The 17,320-nt window shown below is 55.0% G+C and overlaps 2 protein-coding genes across 3 annotated transcripts; one reads left to right on the forward strand and one right to left on the reverse strand.

Moving 5' to 3' along the window:
• Window positions 1-367: 367 nt before the first annotated feature.
• Window positions 368-5,554, forward strand: TSPAN6 (tetraspanin 6). Of its 2 annotated transcripts, XM_014885006.2 has the most exons (8): window positions 368-514; window positions 604-792; window positions 1,080-1,154; window positions 1,694-1,792; window positions 2,017-2,172; window positions 2,817-2,900; window positions 4,551-4,650; window positions 4,840-5,554. In XM_014885006.2, exons 1-7 carry the CDS (start codon window positions 428-430, stop codon window positions 4,617-4,619), a joined length of 759 nt encoding a protein of 252 aa, XP_014740492.1. In that variant the 5' UTR covers window positions 368-427; the 3' UTR covers window positions 4,620-4,650; window positions 4,840-5,554. The 2 variants fall into 2 exon arrangements, with proteins under 2 accessions (XP_014740492.1, XP_088029183.1); XM_088173057.1 differs by lacking the exon at window positions 1,080-1,154 and having other exon boundaries at window positions 381-514.
• Window positions 5,555-8,017: 2,463 nt separating this feature from the next.
• On the reverse strand, window positions 8,018-16,218 carry TNMD (tenomodulin). Its single transcript, XM_014885005.2, has 7 exons — window positions 16,121-16,218; window positions 15,862-15,996; window positions 12,792-12,932; window positions 11,897-11,998; window positions 9,985-10,138; window positions 8,611-8,786; window positions 8,018-8,429 (listed from the first exon to the last, which is right to left on the reverse strand). The coding sequence occupies exons 1-7, from the start codon at window positions 16,166-16,168 to the stop codon at window positions 8,220-8,222; spliced, it is 966 nt and encodes a 321-aa protein (XP_014740491.1). The 5' UTR covers window positions 16,169-16,218; the 3' UTR covers window positions 8,018-8,219.
• Between the last annotated feature and the right edge of the window lie 1,102 nt (window positions 16,219-17,320).

Genomic DNA, 17,320 nt, shown 5'->3' on the forward strand with positions numbered 1-17,320 from the left:
GGCACCGGGCGGGAGGTGGCACGGGACAGGAGTGTGACAGGACAGGGGGTATCACAGAACAGGGATGGCTCCGGACAGGGGGTGACAGAGGACAGGGGGTGTCACAAGGAGTGTCCCAGGGGGTGTCACAGGACAGGGGGTGTCACAAGGAGTGTCCCAGGGGGTGTCCCAGGACAGGGGGTGACAGCGGACAGGGGTGGCCCGGGCGCCCTCTGCGGGACACGAGGGGAAGGCACCGCGCCTGCTCGGCCATTTCCGTGAGCGCTCGGGCACTTCCGGCGAGGGGTGGGACCAGCCCCGCTCGGGGGCGTGTCCGGGGAGTGTCCCCGGGGCCCCGCCCACCCCGGCCCCGGTCCCGATCCCGCCCCGGTCCCGCCCCGGTCCCGCCCAGGCCCCGTCCCGTTCCCGCACTCGCCCCGTGTCGGCCATGGCGTCCCCGTCGCGGCGGCTGCAGACGAAGCCGGTGATCACCTGCCTCAAAAGCGTCCTGCTCACCTACACCTTCGTCTTCTGGGTGAGCGCCCGCCCTCCCCGAGCAGTCGCGGCTGCGCCGCCCTGTCGCGATAGTCGCGAGCCACTGCGGCTCTCCCCTCTCCCCACCAGGTGTCGGGCATTGTGCTGCTGGCCGTGGGCATCTGGGGCAGGGTGAGCCTGGCCGTCTACTTCTCCCTGTTGGACGAGAAAGCCACCAATGTCCCGTTCGTCCTGGTGGGCGCTGGCACCGTCGTTGTCCTCCTGGGCACCTTCGGCTGCTTCGCCACCTGCCGCGGCAGCACCTGGATGCTCAAGCTGGTGGGTGGCCTGGGACGAGGCGGGATGGAGCCCCATCCTCTCCTGATCCATCCCGACCCGTCCTGATCCATCCCGAAACATCCCATCCTATTCCTGGCTGATCCCATCCCTACCCTACCCCGTCCCATCCTTTCCTACCCCACCCTCTCCTCCTGACTATCCCCTCCTGTCCCATCCCATCCTGTCCTACCCCATCCTCTTCTCCTACGCTGTCCCCTCCTGTCCCATCCCATCCTATCCTACCCCATCCCATCCACCCCCTCCCATCCCATCCTTTCTGCCCGCAGTATGCCATGCTCCTGTCCCTCATCTTCCTCATCGTCCTGGTGGCCGCCGTCGTGGGGTTCGTCTTCAGGCACGAGGTGAGTCTGGGTGGCCACTGTGCTGCATAGTGAGTTTGATGCTGCTTTGACCCCAGTGCAGTTGCAGATCTCACTGGAGGGACAGAGGTGGTGCTTAGTTTAGCAAAGATAGGGTAAAACCAGCTCAAAGAGCAGCTTGGTCCCTGTAAGGACCCAGAAGGACAAGCCTGGGTGCAGGGTCAGTCCAGCACGGCACGTTATCCCTCCATCAGAACAGGCAGAGTAGCCCTGGACTGTAATTTCTGGCTTTGGTCTAGCTTCTGCAATAATTCCAGCAATTAAAGCTCCTCGGAGGGTTCCTGTGCCTGCTTGGGAGGGAGCTGGCACAGTGCATGTCCTTGTTATTACAGGCAGCATCCCTGCTGCCACAGTGCATCCAGCCTGCCCTTTAATACAGCCTCTAATTGCCTGGTGGCTGGGAAATGTGTGCTGGCCATGGCCAGAGTCATTCCTGCCATCACCGAGCGCTGACTAACACAGGGACAGGGTCCTGCAGGGCAGGAGGGGATGGCAGCACTGCTGAGACCTCGCTCTTACAGATCAAGACAAACTTTGAGAGTAACCTGAACCTGGCCTTGAAGGACTACAATGTGACTGCAGACCGGCACAGCGAGGCTGTCGACACCATCCAGAGAACGGTGAGAGCCCAGGCCGGGGTCTGGCTGCCACACGTGGGAATGCTCAATGCTCCCCTCGGCCCAGGGTGTCCCCATGAACGCCTGTGGCATCAGCATTCCTGTCACCTGCTTTGGAATTTGGCTGGGTGAGATGGTGAGGGTAGGGGGGAGCTGTGGCAGTGATGGTGGGATAGGGGTCAGTTCCCTGCTGTGACCAAGCTCCCCAAATGTGCTTCCCACTCCAGCTGCACTGCTGTGGGGTGCAGAACTACTCTGACTGGGAGAAGACTGAATACTTCAGCCAGAGGGGCATCCCCCGGAGCTGCTGCAAGAACCAGAATGACTGCTCAGAGGAAGATCTGAAAGACCCAAACAAGGCCAAGCTCAAAGTGTTTGTGGATGTAAGTTAAACTCAGAAAAATCTGCCTGCCAGTCCTGGAGGTGGGGAGGGCAGGGATGGGTGTGTGGAGGAGGGCTGGTCTGTCCCTGGCAGGATTGAAAGGAGAGCTGCCCTATTGATGCAGATGTTCAGTGGCACAGGGACTCCCCTGGAGTGGGTAAGGGTATTGAGGCCTCTCTTCTCTCTGAGGTTTTTCCCACTCCTTCCTTTGAGGTCAGGGAGCAGCCAGACCCAGGCATTGGCCTTTGGGGATGTGTGTTTTGAAGAACAGGTGAGTAAGGAGGTAGTTTCCCAGTAAAGTTTGTTTTGTCAACGCTGACGTTTCCCTTGGGTGCAAAGTCCTGACCAATGGTGAGGGTGTGTGAGCTCATCCACAGGGATGGTGAAGTGATGTAAGGTCCTCTGATGAGTCACCTGGCTGGGCTTGGGAGCAGCCCAAGGGCAGCACTCCTCTCCATAAGGCACTGGGGCTGGGAGACTGGGGGGGCATTCCTGGCAGGGAAATGGCTTTGCTGGGGTCTGGCAGGAGGGGTGCAGCCAGGACCCCCCTGCTGCCTGCACAGGAGCACCTTCCCCTGGAGCTGGTTTGTCCTCCTAGGGGTGGAAAGCCCTGGATCCACCTTCCTTGCTTTGCCTCCTCTGCAGGGTTGTTTTTTCCTGGTAACATCAACAATGGAGTCCAAAATGAGCGTTGTGGCTGGAATCTCCTTTGGCATTGCGTGTTTCCAGGTAAATCTGCCTTGTCTGGCTCGGGAGGAGTGCAGAGTGGAGCTAGCATGTCTCCAGAGGGATTTCATTTCAGTGCAAAGTCTGGTGTGTATAAAAGGCACGGTTGGTTTCAGTCAGGGAGGAGCAGCTACTCTGTGGATTCCCCCTAGATTTAATCTGGCTGCTGTGCAGCCCCAGTCTCTTACACCCAGGGCTGAAGCCCCAGCTCTATTTCCTTGAGCCCAGGCTTATTTGGCTGTGAAACAACAGACTTCAAGAAAAAACAAACAGAGATGGACAAACTCCCTGTGCCTGCTGTTGGCAGAGATCAAATCTGTGCCCTTCCTTTTCCTATCCACCCACCCTCTTACCAGGAAGGTGTTTGGCATCGCTTCTGTGTGCTGGGGTTGCTGTGAGTGCTTCCCACTCCCCAGTGTCTCCTTCACTCGATCGTGCAGGGCACTTCCTGCAGGAGCAGCAGCAGCAGCAGCAGCAGCAGTGTGCTCACCAGCCCCAGCTCCAGCAGCTTTATCCCAGCAGGAAACGGGAGGCCCCTGCCCCCAGCTCGGGCGCTGACGTCGTGCTGGGCTTTCCCGAGGTGCTGAGAGTTTTCCGCCCTTTCCCGAGGGTTTTCCCGAGGGTTTTCCGATGCCCTGCAGGATGTGCAGCTGGGCTCTGGAGCCTTGCTGGGCTCTTGGTGCTGAGCAGCCAGCCTTGCCTTTGGAGGGGCTCAAATTCTGCCTCCCCGTGCCCCAGAGCTGTGATGTGAGTGTCAAGGTGCTGCCGGCCGGGACTGCAGGAGTGGGGAGCAGGAACCTGCCAAGATTCTCAGCTGTAATGAGCTTGTCACAGTGTGTTTTCCATAAAGGATGGACTGAACTGGGGGAGAGGTGGGAGCCAGCAGCCCTTGGCTGCAGTTTGTGCTGCTGAGTGCTTCAGGAGAGCCTGAGCTGCTCTGCTGTGCCCCAGTCCCCTCCTGGGCTGGGCTGGTCTGGGCTCACTGAGGTGTGGCTGATACATGGATGGTGAGCTGCACACACACTCCCAGCTGCAGCATTATCTCAGCTGATGGCAGGCTTGGGAATTGTAACCAGTTCTCTTAGCTTTTATTGCCCCTTCAGCAAGCTTGGCTGGGTCATGCATCTGGCAGGGACTCGTGCTGATGTGATGTGAGGTCAGAGCCATGCAGGATCTGGCCCTGGAGTCTGCACAGGTGCTGGGAGGCTGTGTTGTGATAACAGAGCATGCAGTGATAACAGTGCCTTCCTGATGTGAGAACAGCAGCCTTGCTTCCCCACTGTCCTTGCAGCAGGGAGAGGTGCTGCCATTCTCTGGTGCCCGTGTAATTGGCTGTGACACTCCTGATATCTGTGTAATCTCTGCAATCACCACAAAACAGTCGATGCTTCGTGAAGCACCATGTAATGGGATGGGACCTGGAGCATCTCTTGTGAAGAGCTGGTTTAGTTGGTGCCTGCCAGGATCCTGTGCTTCAGCCACTTTTGGTGATTCTGAAGCAGCGTGCAGCAGCCCTTGTGGTTTGTAAACCCCACTGTCCATCCTTGGATTTCATAAAACCCTGGATCAATTTGTCAGGTTTTCTGCTGAAAACACTTCTCCCTGGTTTTGGCTACCTCTGACATGTGGGGTTTGTTTTTTTTTCTTTTTCAGTTGATTGGCATCATGCTGTCCTGCTGCCTGTCCCGGTACATCACCAACAACCAGTATGAGATGGTGTAGCTGGCCCCCAGTGCTCTGTGCCTGTGGCTGGGTATGTCTGTAAGCTGGGTGGGCTGCCCTGCCCCCCTGGCTGCTGCTGGTCACCCATGGGGTGGGGGGTACCACGTGTGGGGGGTACAGGATTAGAGGGCACCTGCAAGACCGTGTCTGCTGTGTCATTTTACCCTGTGTCTAAATCCATATAACACTGGCTGCTAACACTCTGCTGTGTGCATTGCAGGGAATGGCTGGGGATGATGCCTCCACCTCCAGTTTTCCTCTGAACGCCACGTTGTGAAATCTTGCTTTGAACTGACTGATCTTCTTCTCAACTAGCTCATAGAAAGGAGTGCAGCAGCTGTCCTGGTGCACTCAGGGACTTGTCCTGACACTACTCTGCTCTGCCACCGCCTGGGATAATTGGTGTGGCAGTGGTGGCTGCAGCCAAGGCTTCCCTTCTGGGCACTGCAGCCCCCAGCTCTTGCCCCAAGTGCCACACTGTGCTGAACTGCCTGTGCCTGGTGGCCTCCCGGGTGTCCCAGTGCTCATCTTCAGTGCCTCCACTGGGAAAGAGGTGCTTCCCCTTCCCTCTGGCAGCCTTTGGACATCCCCTCACTCTGCAGACACAGTTGTTGTCGAGGTAGGGCTGTTAAAACAGTCCTGCCTGCCTGAAGCCTTGGCTCAGCAAGGTTGTTGCCAAGCTGTCTCATCCCTCCCCTGGGTTTTATATACTTTTTTATAGTTGTACTTCTTTAAGTACAGGCTGTAGTGGTTCTTTGTAAGCTGTAGCAAGGTTTGGTGATGTAGCTCCTGGTGCCTTTACCTTGGTAGGTGTCCTTGCACCGATTCAGCTGTGACTTGATTGTCAGTATTATATGCTGCTTCAACTCATTTTATGTATTGAGTAGAATTCTTTTTGTCCTGAGACACAATAAATATTAAGATATTTTACTCTATGAAGCTTCCTTGACTTTTCTTTTCATGTCCTGGAAATTCCTCTGTTTGAAGAGCAGCAAGTCCCCCCCAGGGCTGATCTGCTCACTCTGGGCCAGGCAGGAACCTCTGCCTATTGCAGTTTGCATTCCTCCAGCGTGCACTGGTGCATTTCTGCTTGCAAATAACTTCAGTAATTGAATTTTCTTCATAACAGCAGTTGTGTAACTGTGCTGGAGCAGAGGGCCTGGAGCACCCCAGCCCAGAAGCAGGGTGGGTGAGTTCAGCCCAGTGTGAACATGTGCATCCTTGGCCTGCTGGCCACTGCTTTGGAGCAAAGGGCAGGGCAGTGCCAGGCCCCAGCTGCTCCCCAGGGCAAGAAATGTGGATTTAAGTTTTTGAATTCATTTGCTGCTGCTCATTTTTGGGCTGTTTTGTCAGCAAGCCTCTGCCTTTGTGAGCCTGGTGCTGCAGTGAAGCAGTGAAGCACCCCTCTGCCAAGCTTGGGAAATTTTGGGGTCTGAAACACTGAACTCAAATGAGCTATGTCTGGCTGGATGGTGCCTGTACTGTTCCTAGGGGGGAGGCAGGTGTAAACAGAGCAGGGGTAGCAGTGGTGGCCCTTTGTCAGTATCACCCCTCTGGCAAAAGCTGCCTGGGTGCTGGGTGAGCTGCCCCAGCCCAACAATGACCTGGTATGGGCCAGCCTCGCTGCTGAACCTGGAGGGAAATGCCCCAAATCCCCGTGCTGCATTTATCCCAGGTGAGTAAATCAGCCTGCTGTCAGCTCCTGGCTGCCTGGAAGCCTCCTGGCTTGGGATGGCAAAGCAGAATGTGTCAGAGCCCGGGAGCCAGGCTGGAGATTGGCCAGTGGCAGTGAACGGATGGAGATAGGGCAGGGACACGTGAGAGGCAGGATTTGGATAAACCCATCGTCATCTCAAAGCCTGCACAGAGGGAAGGAGCCTGCCCTGCTCTGTGCAGATTCCTGCCTGGGGCACCAGTGGAGGCGATGCCAGCTGGATGGGGATGGTGCTGGCAGAGGGTGGCACGGGGAGCCTGGGGGTTTCCAAGCAGCTGCAGGAAAAGCACGATGGGTTGTGCCAGTGTGGGGAACGTGGAGGCTTGTGCAGCCTTCTCAGCCCCACAGGCAGCAAAAGCACTGCAGCCATCAGAGGGTGTGGATTTACCTGGCTAAACAGCCCTTAAACAGACAACTCCCTTTAGTTTGGAGACACGTTCTGGAGGTACAGGCATGTGCTGGGGGGTGCCAGGCAGACTTGGGACACCAAGGCTTTGGATGAGTCGCACTCATCAACAGAACCAACTCGAACAGGAGCAGAGCAGAAACCCTGCCACAACAAGGCATCGTTTCGCTCCGCCCGCTCCGCTCCGCCATCGCTCCGCCCCCGTTTCGCTCCTCATCCCCGCTCCTCATCCCCGCTCCTCATCCCCGCTCCTCATCCCCGCTCCTCATCCCCGCTCCTCATCCCCGCTCTTCATCCCCGCTCCTCATCCCCGCTCCGCAGCCCCGCGCCGCTCGGGTTCCCCTGGTTGTGTTTCCCACATCGTCCCGCTGGGTTTGCGCCTCCCCTCTCTGCGGGATCAATGTCTCAAGGGACTTTCAGGAAGGTTTGGTGTCCCCAGGGCTGGGTGCTGTCCCCGAGGCGGGGTGCTGTCCCTTGGGGTGCCGTATGGGGTGCCTCTGTGTTCCCAGTGTTTTATCCGCACTGTCAGCGCAGCCATGAACAGGGAGGGGGGGAACCGCCCTTAAAACGTGCTCACATCCCCACGGGAGCTGCGGGCACGTGGAGGGGTCTGGCAGTGCCACACCTGGCACCTGTCTCTGTTCCCTCCTCTGTACACTCCGGCTGTGGCAGTGTGCTCCCTCGGTGACACAGAGGGATTACCTGGTGACACCTGCAGGATGGCTGGCTCCATGGGATGAAATCTGGGACATGGCTTTGGCAGGAGCCCCAAAATCACAGCCAGAAGAAGAAGTCTGCCCAGGGGTGCACGGGGATTTTGGTGCAAGCGTTCAGCCCTGCTGCAGGCAGTGTCCTGCTCAGGGCAGCTGCGTGTCGAGGACTTTCTTCTTCCCTCCTGCAGCTCAGGTTTCGCCCATTTGTTGGTGGCAGGGCTGGGGACAGCTGGTGGCCCTTGGGGTCCTCCACAGGAGTGGCTCCTTGGTTCCTCAGGGAGCTCCTTGTGCCAGCTCCTCCCTGGGCCCGGGCTGCACACAGCTCCAGAGGGGACTGGTGTAACAACCACTGAACACGGCCGAGCAGAGGGTCAGGACGTGCCGAACAGCCCCCAGCAGCATCAGGGAGCAAATCAGGGACCTCTGCACGTCCCCAGTGAGGTGAGCGCTGGCAGTGCCCGTACCTGAGTTATGGATGCTGCTGACGAGGCAGCCACGCAATTAGATCACTTCGCAGACCCATTAAGCATCAGACTCAGACTAAACGACTTTCCATTCTCTTTGCAATCGCTCATACAAGACATTTATTGCTTGCCTCTTGCTGCCCGGCGTGGCGACCACACTCTGGAGCCCCTCAGGGTGCGGGGGTGGCACCGGGAGGTGCCAGGACCCGCAGGTGTGCGGGTTCCCCGGGCATCCCCCCGGCAGCGCCCCGCTGCCGGCTGTGTCACCCCGCACCTGGAGGGTGGCAGCGCTGCGGGCGGGCTCTACACCCTGCCCAGCATCCTCGCGATCCACCAGTTGCAGGGCATGATGATGCGGCAGATGACCCTGCCGCCCTGGTAGCAGTAGGGGTAGGGGTAGTAGCCCAGCAGGGGCTCGCAGACGCGCCGGCAGTAGCGGTTGGCACGGCGGCACTGGGCACAGCAGTAACCTCGCTCATCCCACAGAGGGTGGAACTCCAGCCCGTTCTCCGACTGCCGGGGAGAGACAGAGTCAGAGCAGTGAGGGGTGTGTGGCTGAGACACCCCAGGGGCATGGACAGCACGGCCTGGGAGGGCAGTGGACAGGGAGACGCATCCCAAGGAGCACACCCTGGGACCATAGATAGCCCAGGACTGTGGCTAGGACACGCCAGGGTATGGCTCCCTCACTCACGTAGTCATTGACGGGCAGGTCCTCCTCGGTGAGCTGCCGTGCCCGACGCTTGGGTCCCCCCTGTGGGTCCTTCTCCAGCTCCTGTTCACTCCCCCCGTCCAACCAGCTCTGGTTGTCTATCAGCAGCCCAGGGTCTTCTTCTTCTACTGCCCCTTCAAGGTTGGCCAGCTCAGGAGCTACAGGAAAAGTCCAAATATTGCTGTCAATAACCACGGAACAGGGGGACAATTGCAGCAGAAAGAATTAATGACTCTACCAGAATCTGGTGCCAAGGTAGAGGAAAAGCCCCCTGGCACACCAGTGCTCCATTGCCTCCTGCTCTCAGCCAGCCTGGGGCAGGGCTGTAGGAGATCGTGGCCCGTTCCATCCCCATGCCCATGGCTGGGTGGTGTTGGTGTCTCCTCCGTGGGGCTGTGGGTGTGTAGAAACACATCCTCACGGTGAGCTCTGCTGCTGGGGGTGGATTTGTAGATCCCCACCAAAGCAACGTGATTTGGGTCAGATCGTTCCCAGCTCTCTTAGCTCGGGAAAGAACCACAGCAGCAATCATTTCCTTGGCTAGGAAAGGTGCCAGACAGCCTTGGGACACTGCTGTCCTGGCAAAGGCTTTGGATGCACCTTGGTGACCCAGCTGGACTCACTGGCCCAGGACTCTGCTGCAGATGGGGTCTAACAGCAGGGACAAGGAAGCAGAAAGGAGACAGCACTCAAGGACACCAGCCTGCCTCTGCACCAGGGAGCTCTGGTGCCCACCTGCCCTCTGGACCACCTGTGAGCTGGCCTGTACCTGCGAGCCATGTGCCTCTGTGGCTGCAGAGCAGAGGGAGTTTTCTCAGCAGGGAGTTTTAAACTGGCTCATTCAGCTGCAAGTGGGTTAGAGAGAGCAGGTAATTACACCAGCACATCTCAGAGGCCACAACCTCTGCGAGGGCTGTGCAGTGAGCAGCTGGAGGTGGCAACCCCGCCGTGTGATTTAGATGCAGATGTCTGCTCACACTCTGATGTTCATGTGGTGACGAGGATTTAGGCGTCCCAGTTTCCAGCAGCGCTGCTTTCTTTGCAGGTACAAGGGTTTTTTTGGTTTTTTTTCCCTTGTTATGAGGAGGGTGGCCACTCTGCAAAGTGTAGGGCAGCGGGGAGCCAGCAGAAACAAGTGCTCTGCAGAGAGAAACATCAGCCCCTGCTATTACATTGGTCATGATCTCCCGTGGTGGTGGGCACACAAACACTGTGCTCATGTCTGAGGTGTACAGCGAGGCTGTGAGAGTGGGTTCCCACCGTGTCACAGAGGGAGACGTGGCAGGGGAGCCAAGGGTGTGTGACAGGGCTGTTCCCAGTGACAGAGCCCCTTGGAGAGGAGATGGCTCCTTGTACCTGCTATTGGCGTGGGGTGGATCCAGAAGATGGTCACATTTTTGCAGATATCAAAAATTTTGGAGCTCTTCAGGAATTCCTTGTTCTGAATGGGCTTTTCCCCAGGCACCCAGACCACAGACTGCTCAAAGTAGGTGGTGGTGATCTCTTGTCCCTGGAAGAAGAGCAAGACATTACCCTGGCGTGGTGAGACACCCTGTCCCCACCACTGGCTGCTTCTCCTCCCCTGGGCTTCGAGGCACCTCTCCCCTCCCAGAGAGCAGCTGGACTTCACCTGCCTTGGCTCCTGGTGCTCACAGGATGCACATGCAATACCCCCACAGCCCTCACCACCCTGCTCTCTCCTCTCTCAGTTCATCATCCAAGACCCTTTTCCTGTGCAGTCCCCACTATCTGGAAGAGCCTCCTGGATCCCCCCTAGTCATTTAAACCACAAGATTAAAACACCTCTGCCCTACTCTGCTCCTAGAACTTAATTCCTTTTTCCTTCTGTTACTGATTTTTTGATCGAACACTTTAATTTACTCCTCACAGAAATTCTTTGCACGGCTGTATCCTGTAATTTATACCACATGTCTCTGCTGTTGCATTAGTGCATGGTGTGTTTTGGCAGGCACTTAGGGAGGGAGATATATAAAGATTATTGGATGGATCTGTGCTGAGCTCTCTGCCAAGGCAACATCGTCTGTGTTGGTGGTGGTAGCCCATAGAGCAAGCTGGCAAAAAGCGTTTTTTCTCTCCAGAAGGCATCTAGAGCTGTATATCTCTTTTATAGAGCTTTTCCTTATGGCTTTGGGAAGTCACAGGAAGGAGCCAACACAACCTGACTCAGTCTGGGTCGTTTTTGGAGTCTCTGGTGGGAGCTGTGGCGTCGGGGAGGTGCTGCCTGCAGGACCTGGCAGCGTGCAGGCTCCGAGAAGACATGACTAGAGCTTAAATCTACATTTATCTCACTGGGTTTTACATTTCAGCTCCCTACCCGGGGCAATGTTCTGCTAAAGCCTGGGAAGTTATATCCCTTTTACGACGGTAGCTGAAAAGATCTATTAGCTTCTTAGGGCATAATCAAAGAATCGGTGTCTGGGAATTTGGGTCATGATTCAGGGAAATGTTTCTGCCCACGCTTCATTTCAAACACGTGTCCTGCCGGCGTTTTATCTGCAGCAGCTTCCTCAGGGGGGATTCAATCTGCTAACACCCATCCTCCTGCAAATGGGGGGGCAGCAAGGCTGTGCCACCACCAGGGCCTCGGGGATGGGGACAAGGCACAAAGGACATGAGCTGTCACTCCAGGTCACGCTGTCAGAGAGGGGTTAAATTATGGAGTCCACACTTTTTGGCACGCAGCATGCAAGGCTTGAGGCTCTGTGCAGCAGGATGCAGTGAAATGGGTGCAGGAAGCAATCAGGGACATCAGTGGCATGAAGATCCAGGACAAGGAAGTGCCCCCAGCCTGGTGCTTCCCACCTCCCAGGTCTGCACACTGAGAGTTTTCTCAATTTGCATGTCTTAAACGTGGCTGCTCTTTTAAATCCCTTATTTCTGCCTCATTCTGTTTGAAAACATGAGGCTCAAATCTCGGAGAAAACAATCTGATTGACTTTTTGGTGCCTGCTAATCCTGAGCTGCCTTACGACCTTTTGACTACAACAGGATTATTGTTCTTGATCTCTGCTATTGTGCTGAGAGGCTTTTGTCTGTCGCTTTCTAATCCCGTCTCTTTTCACTTGTTTTTATAAGCAATCCTCTGAAATAAGATCATTCTATGAAGCGATCACAACTCATTATTTCTTTATTGCAGCATCTCTGGGAAGGCTGGAGCAGATGGGAGGGCGGCAGGAATGGCAGCCCCTATGCCAGGGAGAGGAGTGGATTCCACAGGGCAGAGGGGAGCTCTGTTTTATTCACCTACCTCAAGCTCAGGGATCTTGGCCTCTGTTGTCTCGGGCAGGACTTTAGTCTGAGTTTTGATGAAACATTTTTGAAGTCCCACAAAGAAGATGCCGGTTATTCCCTGCAGGATCAAAGCAAACACCCAAAAAGCAGTCAGGGCAAAGAGTAGGATGAATAACCCATTGGAGGCAGGGTACAGCTGGAGGAGGAGGGTTTAGTCATATTTTTCCTGTTGCTATTTTTGTACCAGTTCTGTTCAGTGGTGGTGCTAAGGTGCACTAACAGGTTCTCACAAGGGATATTGCATTTTATGGCTTGGGAGAACTGGGCTTTTTACAAATATTTTAAGGCAGGTAGTCATAAAATTTTACTCTGCTCCTCTTCTCCTTATAACTATTATGAGCTCTCATTATCATAAATAAAAATATGCAGAATAGCATCTGACCGTTATGGTTAATGAACATTCAGCCCCCAGTTCCTGCTAAGCTATTAGCTCAAAATTTTGCCATATGTCACTGCACAGGGTATTTCCCTACAAATTTTAATTAGGTTTCATAGAGAGTCTTCTACAGTGTCACGAGGTTTTAATGCTCTCCAGACAGACAAATGCACTGGGCTCAGATAGACTGATGATCATTGGGTTCCTTTGCAAGGGTAAATCCAATAATTAGCTCTTGCTTCTAAGATGTATTTCATTGGAACTGAACCACTTCACTATTAAATACAGGTGGAAGCTTTTGTAGATAACACATCTCCTTTCCTCTGAGAGCATCCCCAGCATGTCTGGGTCTTGCTGTCCCTGATGCAGGAATAAAAATCCTGGGACTTGCTTCAGTGACTTCACAGTGTCCTACAGGATCCCACCAGCCTTGCTGCAGGACTGCAGGGACTCTGGGACAAGCTGCCTCACTCACGTTTTTGAAGTCATGGATCTCCAGGATCTCCTCACTGCCATTCCCACTGCTGAAGGTCTCTGTCCTGGCCAGAGGGTCAATCTCCATCACAATCTTCTTCTTCTCACCATTGCTGAAGAACGTGTGTTCCATGTCATAAACCTGGGAGGCCAAAGTCACACAGGGTCAGCTCAGCACCCCTCTGGTTTCACAGGCTGGTGCTGGGTGTGTGACCACCCCTGCCATGGGACTGGCTGCTTCCTCACAGCCCAGCTCTGAGCCACAGGATGGCACAAGGAGAGGCAGCTCCCAGGCAGGAGCCTGGGCTGGGTGAAAGGGCAGGCTGCAGGAGCAGGGGTAATGTGTGTCAAGCCTGGGAGAAGAGCTTCCTCCTACACCTGCACCAGGAGCTTTGCCACAGCTCAGCCTTTCTGTGGCTTGAGCCTGGTTGCATCCTAGGCTGGACTGAACTCCTGAATGCACAGGTTTCATTCTCCCTTCTCCCTGCCTCGTTTGCTCCATCCCTGTGTCCCCGGCTCACCTGCTCCATCGTGTCCTCCCCATCTTACTCGCTCCATCTCTGTGCTTTCTGTTTATCCTGAAAGGCAGAGGTAGGAGCCTCTCTCTGCCTGGAGGAGATCAAGGATTGCCTGCGGATCAAAGACCTCCTCGAGGGATGCTGCAGAGCTCCGGGGCGCAGCAGCCGGCGGCGCTGATCCCGCCGGGAACGGGCAGCCCTCGGTCCCTGCGGATGCCTGACCCTTCCTTACAGGATGAGGAGCACAAAAACGATGCTGCTGGCGGGCCCTGGGGAGCCTCGCTTCCCAAATGGGACGGTGCTGTGTGGAAAAGAAGGGATTGTGCAAATCCCCTCAAATCCACGGGGCAGGGAGCAGAGATGGACGCACAGGGATGGGAGAGCCCTGCTCATCCCCAGCATGGCCATGGAACCAGGGCAGGAGCTCTGCCATCAGTGCCAGCCCAAATCCCCTTCCACAGTCCCCTGGTTCCTGCACATCCCTCCCCTTGGGTGGTTCAAAGCCTCCCAGCAGTGTTCCCAGCATTGGTGTGCCCTGTTTGGCATCCACCTGGTGCAGAACTGGCTGTGCAGATGGGAACTGATGGGTACATTCACCCCTGCTAAAAGGTTAGAGGAGAGATGAGTGCCTTGGCAGCCACGGACACCTCCTGTTGGTCTGCAGGAAGACTTTGTAGAGATATATAGCTCCCAATGGATTTTATGATATGGTAAAACAGTCTGAAGCCTAAAATGGGTGGAAGGCCACTGGTTTTGACTGACAAAATGCACACAGTGCCATAAATAATTTCAAGGAGGGCAGGATCCCGGGTGGCACCTTACCTTCAAGTGCCTCTCCATTTACAAAGAATTACTTTGGCCAGCACAGCAGCCAGCTAACCCACTTGGGCTTTGCCAGCTCTGTGCTGCTCAGACAGCTCTGAGATGTTTTATAGGGCTAAAAATGACACTTGCTGGTGAATGGCTGAAAAATGTCCCTGTGCAAGGCTGAGATGAAGCCCTCGTTAGCTGAATCATCAGCTGTGCAGAGGGCAGAGCCGTGTCCAAGGCCAGCCCTCGGGGGAACAACTCTTCTTTCTTTGTTCCACTCTTCACTTACATGAAGGAAGCTTGAAGGATTTCACTTTCTTTAAAGACTTTAATTCCCCTTGGCTGATATTTTTGAGCGTTATGAGCTTCCAGTCCCCCTCAGCCTGCTTTGTCCTGAGGACTCTTTGCCAGCTGGAGAAGCCCCATGGCCATGGGGGCAGTGCTGGGCTCTGGGAGTGCCTGTGTGCAGCTCCACTGCAGGAACAGCTCTGCTTTCTCCTACTGGCCTGCCCATCATGTGCTGGAAATGCTGGATGGACTCCATCCTCCACCAGTGCCACCAGTGAGGACACACCAGGAGATCTGGATGTCCTTTCTGAGGCTGTGGAATTGTCTCTGTGCTGCCTGCTTGGAGAAAACCGCCCCTCTAGGGGTTAACAGCCTCTTCCCCTCATGGCTGGCATGACCCCTGTTTTTCTAGGAACAGTAGAGACTTTATAATCGTCTTGGCAGGATTCTGGAGGAACATATGGCTTTTATTGTTTTTTCTTTAATTTTTTTTTTCGGGGGATATTTATTTCTGTTTGCTGATAAGAAGATAAAGTTTCCAGCGAGCAGGGTGCTTCCTCTGCCCTGCAGGAGGGCAGCCTGGCCAGGCTGGAGCAGCTCCAGGAAAGGACAGGGAGGAGATTGGAGATGCCAGCGTGGGAAAGAGGCTGCCTTGGCTGTGCACAGGAATTTTGGAGATGCTCTTAAGAGCCAGCAAAACCCACTGGTGATGGGGTGCAATGTGGGGTCTCTTGGATGAGCATGGAAATTCAAAGCAAAGGAGGATGGGGGGCACCAGGCAGGCTGTTGGCTTCAAGGTTAAACGATTTGCTCGGGGTGTGGGATGAAAAAGGGTTTTGGCAGCACTGTCAGGATGCTGGGCAGGGATGGCTGGAGATGCAGAGTCCTGCTCAGCACTGACAGCAGTGTCCGTCTGCAGCTGAATAAAGGAGCCCAATCCAGTTAGCAGGAGCTCCTCCAGAAGCTAATCCATCTCACCGTCCCTCACATTGCAGACACATTAAAGTAAGAAATATAATCCATGACAATCAATCACCACTGCGTCCTGGCTTTCTCTCCTCTTTATGCGGTGGCATAATGACTTTTCCACCGGTTTCTGGCAAGATAATTGAAATGAAATGGAAAATATTTTCTTACTTGTCATAAAATTTGCTGCCGGTGAAATAAGAGGAACTTTAACTCTTCGTGGCATAGCTCCCATCCCCTGTAATTGTCAACTGGGGAAAGAACGTGGTGACAGGGAAAAAACCCAGCCTGTACAAAGTAAAAGCTAGTTATGAATAATACAAGGATTTTTAAAAGTCCTGTGAATACCTGTGGTCTGAGAAAATGCATTTTGTGAAGTTGCCTGGCTTTTGGAGAGTTGTTAAAAGTTTCAGCGAGTCAAGGGGAGGGGGACAGCTCTGTCCGGGGAAGCAACGCTCTGAAATGCTGGATCAAAGAGTTTTTACTTACTTTTCTGGGTGCTGGGTTCCAGAGGTATTTGACACCAAAAAATATCAGAATAAGAGAAAGGAGCAGCAGGCTGAAGAGCAGTCCACAGAGCTGGTACCTGGGGCAGCTCTTCTTCCTCGGCTTGGCTGCTTCTGCCTATTAATGACACACCAGTGGTAGCCAGGGTGTGCTCAGGGCTCCCAGGGGAGGAGGACTCACATGTGACAGACATTTCTGGCACTGCAGGGATCAGGGGTGGCAAGGCAAGCCATGAACTTACGTGCAGAAAGCAGCAATCGTCCGGGCTGTGCCGAGCCGTCCCTCCCATGGTCTCCTCCGTGTGCGAGGAGCCAGCCCGCTCCGAGGTGGAGTCACAGCGGCTCTGGCTGCTCATGTGCTGGGGAGGCTGGGCCACGGCCACCCCCGTGGAGGGCAGCCAGCTTTCCCACTGTGTGCTGGCCCACGCTGCTGACACGTGCCCACGATGGACACGGGAGCCCCACGGTGCCCTGGCTGTCAGACACGTCCAGGGCCTCCTTCTTGTTTGAGCTCTGCTCCTGCCCGTGTGCCAATGGCTGGAGGTGCCCAGAGTGCTGGGCCCCCGTGAGCGTGGGGACAGGGATGCTGCTGCAGCACTCATACAGGTGTGGGAACAGCCCAGGAGCTGGCAGTGGGGACATGGCCATGGCAGGGGGACACAGGAATGGCAGGGGACACAGGAATGCAGGTGACACAGAATGGCAGGGGATACAGGAATGGCAGGGAGACATGGGTATGGCAGGGTGACACAGGAATGGCAGGGGACACAGAATGGCAGGAGACAGGGCATGGCAGGGGGCACTGCCTTGTGCACAGCCTTACCCCAAAGTCAGCCTGGCCAGGAATTTCCTGACTTAATTTTTTTTTTTTTTTTCTCTTTTTTCTATGTTCAGAAATTTCCGTTTGTTGAAATCGTAGCATTTCTTCATGGAAATGAACCCTTCTTAAGAAAGGCTTGCAGAAATCCGGCGTGAGGTTTCTAGTCTGAACAGGATGAGGCTCCCTGGTGTAGAAGAGCTGGCATGGACTTTTTTTCCAAGCTGTTTACTCTAATAAAAACCCAAAGTGCATCATGCACTAATTAAAATTGCACTGAAAAAAAGAAAATCCACATCGAATTTTGCTCAAGATGAGAAATGGAGAAAGAAATTGCTTTTAGCAGGTCTGGCACTAGCTTTGTGAGCATTGAGATATTGCTGCCTGCAACCTGGGGTAAATCCTGGAGGGACAGAAGTGGAGATGCTGAATGGCTTGGGGAGAGCACAGTGTGTGCTGGGGGTGTGCCCTGGTGTGTGTCTGCTCCCTGCAAAGGGCTTTGGGCTCCCTGTGCCCAGAGCAGCAGGAGCTCCTCACCCCACAGCCCCTCAGCAGTGCCAGGGGTGCAAAACACACTGGAGGGGGTTAATATTTGAGATGGCAATAACACAAGGGAATCATACTG

The sequence above is a fragment of the Sturnus vulgaris genome, chromosome 14 (assembly GCF_052056855.1).
Source record: "Sturnus vulgaris isolate bStuVul1 chromosome 14, bStuVul1.hap1, whole genome shotgun sequence".
Lineage (NCBI taxonomy): Eukaryota > Metazoa > Chordata > Aves > Passeriformes > Sturnidae > Sturnus > Sturnus vulgaris.